At 39.8% G+C, this 3,510-nt stretch overlaps 1 protein-coding gene across 1 annotated transcript; it reads right to left on the bottom strand.

Annotated features, from left to right (window-relative positions):
- On the bottom strand, positions 479–3,126 carry LOC109947708 (rust resistance kinase Lr10-like). Its single transcript, XM_020558570.1, has 3 exons — positions 2,380–3,126; positions 1,859–1,885; positions 479–1,777 (listed from the first exon to the last, which is right to left on the bottom strand). The coding sequence occupies exons 1-3, from the start codon at positions 3,050–3,052 to the stop codon at positions 666–668; spliced, it is 1,812 nt and encodes a 603-aa protein (XP_020414159.1). The 5' UTR covers positions 3,053–3,126; the 3' UTR covers positions 479–665.

Genomic DNA, 3,510 nt, shown 5'->3' with positions numbered 1-3,510 from the left:
TAAGAAGCAACGCGGTGTCTCACGCTCCAGTACTGAGGCAGAATACCGCCAGCTTGCCTACACTGCCGCCACTCTCTCATGGTTCCGTGCTTTATTTCTCGATCTTCATCTTCCATCTCCTTGTCCCAAGCTTTGGTGTGATAATATTAGTGCTCTTTCTCTCGCTTCTAATCCTGTTTTTCACTCTCGCACTCGTCATGTGGAGGTGGACTATCATTATGTTCGTGAAAGGGTGGTCCAGAATGAGTTACTCGTTGCGTATTGTTCTACTGTTCATCAGATTGCTGACATTTTTACTAAGGGCTTATCATCTGCCCTGTTCTCCTTCCTCCGGTCCAAGCTTCCTGTGCTCCACCGCCTCGTCAGCTTGCGGGGGTGTAATGGACGTTAATGCTGATATGATTGAGTTATGATTTACTTGCCAATTATATGTATTTATTTCTGTATATACCTTACCTAGAATAGGAGATATGTTGTGTAATCACCAAGTAATAGCTGTGTATATATTTCTTATACTGTTTATCAATGAAAAGTATCGAAGAGATTCAAATCCTTTCACATGAGGCATGTGCTGGTCAAGTACAAACATCAAGAACTATATGATCATTCTTGATTGCATACATAAGTGTGTTTACATGTATTGATGTAATGTATAAGTACACATGTTACTCCAACTCAGGAATTGCTTCTAACTGAATGTTTCGATTTCTTGCAGCCGTACTGGCATTGGTTCCTGCAGCACCTGTAGAGGCAAAAGGATTGGGAGGCATGGTTAAGCTTTCTCCTCCTTCCAACATCTGAACCACGGTTTTCATTGAAGGGCGATCCACTGGATGCCATTGGATGCACCAGAGCCCTACAATTGCGAGTTTCTTTGGAATTCTTCCTTCTCCTTCTTCACCGATATGGATACGTAGGTCATCTCCTTCTTCTAGAAGATTATAAATCCATTCGGGATAGTAGATTTCATTTGTGCTCTCCGTGGCTGAACCGACATTCTTCCTTCCGCCTACCATCTCAAGCAGTAACATTCCAAAACTATACACATCTGACTTATAGGACACATTTCCAAAGTTCCTGGAGAACACTTCAGGTGCAATGTAGCCCATGGTGCCCCTAGCTGTAGTCATTGACACTATGCTTTGATCCTTGGAACATAACTTGGCTAAACCAAAATCAGAAATCTTTGGAGTGAAGTTGTGGTCTAGCAAAACGTTATGAGGTTTGATGTCGAAATGGAGGATTCGCTGATCGCATCCTTGGTGAAGATATTCAATTCCTTTGGCTATGGCTAGAGCAATATCTTGCATCTTATCCCAACCAAGGAAACTGTTCTTATTGTCTGGTGATGAAATGAAATCCTGCAGTGAACCATTTGGTAAGAACTCATAAACAAGAGCTCGTCTAAATCCATCAGCGCAAAAGCCAACCAAGCGAATGACATTGACATGGTGGATATGACCCATTGTTCCCACTTCATTGATGAACTCTTCCCCATCTCCCTTAGAACTATTGAGGACTTTCACAGCAACAAAGAGTTCAGAAGAAAGCGTTCCTTTATAAACAGTTCCGTAGGCTCCTTCCCCTAACTTGTCCTTGAAGTCATTTGTAATCCTCTTAATATCTGCATATGAATATCTGCTAGGTTTGAGAGCTCTGTAATCGTCTAAAAATCTTTCAATCTTTAATTGATTGGCCTTTTCTTTTCTATCAGAACTGTAGACACGATAGGCTGCAACGACTAGGAGTAACACAACGAATGAACCCAGAGATGCACCTGCAAGTCAACCTTTGTAAATATCACCACGATCTCATATATACAGATGAAACCAACTGCGACTCCAATTAAACAACTCACCTGTAGCCACCCATTTCCTTTTCGTACCTGAAAAAAAAAAAAAAAATTACACTGTCAAATAAGTAATTAGAATGAGCTATTGCTTGGAAAATATCCTTTAAATAAACAGTGCTGCTAGTTTGCTCTAAACTTCCAAATAAGTAAGCAAAACGTGGATTGCAGATGATAATATCTCATTACATGAATGCATTGTATTATTTGCATCTGCAGATAAGTGACCAGTATAGCAGAATATTAAGCATCTGTAACAATTCAAATATACGTGACCCAATTAAATATATGTTAGCCAAGTTAACCTCGAGGACCACGAACACAGAAAAAAAAAAAAAAAACACAAGGATACAACTTGATAGGTTCATCAACCTCAGGGACGTTTTGCGATAAAAAGCCAATAAATAATGCTGCTACTCTGCTCTCAACTTCCAAGTAGGTAAGCAAAAAGTGACTAGTATAGCAGAATATTAAGAATCTGTAATAAGTTATATATATGTGAGCCAAACTAAAATTTATGTTAGCCATACCTGCTTTACTGAAGTCCACACATTCAATTTCACTTTTGGTGCCATTGTTCTTCAATCTACACATCTTGCCCTTTGCCTCACACTGTCCACAATTTGGTTCAGACCACTCCAAATAAAGATTGTCAGGGTAGTTTGAATAATATGGAACTGATGAGAGATTATACATCTTTGTACAAGACAGTAGGGGCAAGACCTCAATGATGTGCGAAGAGAGAACAGAATAAACTTGGTAGCCAGGGCCACTGAAGCAGGGGACTTGTTCATCTAATTGCCTCTCAGCTAAAGAGCAATTGAATAAGGTAAGATCAGTCATGTGATTTTTTGAGAAGTGGAAGGGAGAGATTGACTTGTTGAAGACTTTCAAAAGCTTCACCAGAAGACAGCTTTCTGGGTCATATAATTGGATTGCCTGAGCCTTATAATCTATGCTTTTGACTGGGAATTTGAATGGAATTGGAAGCTCAAGAATTGTTTCATGCTTCTCATTGCATGACAGGACAAACCCAGGAAAGACACAGTGATCTGGGTGCCTGCCTTTGAGGCTGAAAGGGAAATGGACAGCTGGGCCTTTATCGCCACACTTCAAGTTTTTGCAGGTATCTTGGGGTTCTCCATGCACTGTGGAGAAAGCCAGAAAGATTAAGCACAAGGAAGAGGTGATAATTTTTACCATATCTAACCAAATCTTTCTGTGCTGCAGAAAAAGAAAATGGTATCTAAATCTTTCTGTGCCTCATATGTCCAATAAGATGTCCTCTCATTATTTAATTAACCCAATCGTGTTTGGGATCTTACCAGGAAAAGAAGAACAAAAAAATACATTGTCTGCTTGCGATGAAAAGACTATAAAAGTCAACAGTTGACTTAGAGGTCCCACGACATGTGACATTCTTGACTGAATCAAATGTTGCATTTCTTTAATCGTTTGTTTACTTTGTCTACGTTGACCATTATTATAATTATTTTATCATGGAACGAAGAATGCAGCGAAACTTCCAAGGCTGCTGTTTGAAATGAGTCAGCAAGCACAAAACTAAAGATAACATAGTCACGAATCACGCTTCACCCTTTGTTCTCACACGGCACTATCCTATTATCCTATTGCGGTTGAGAAAAGTAGCGTAGAGAGTA

This window comes from Prunus persica, chromosome G2 (assembly GCF_000346465.2).
Source record: "Prunus persica cultivar Lovell chromosome G2, Prunus_persica_NCBIv2, whole genome shotgun sequence".
NCBI classification, from domain to species: domain Eukaryota; kingdom Viridiplantae; phylum Streptophyta; class Magnoliopsida; order Rosales; family Rosaceae; genus Prunus; species Prunus persica.
This window is presented reverse-complemented; position numbering and strand designations above follow the sequence as displayed.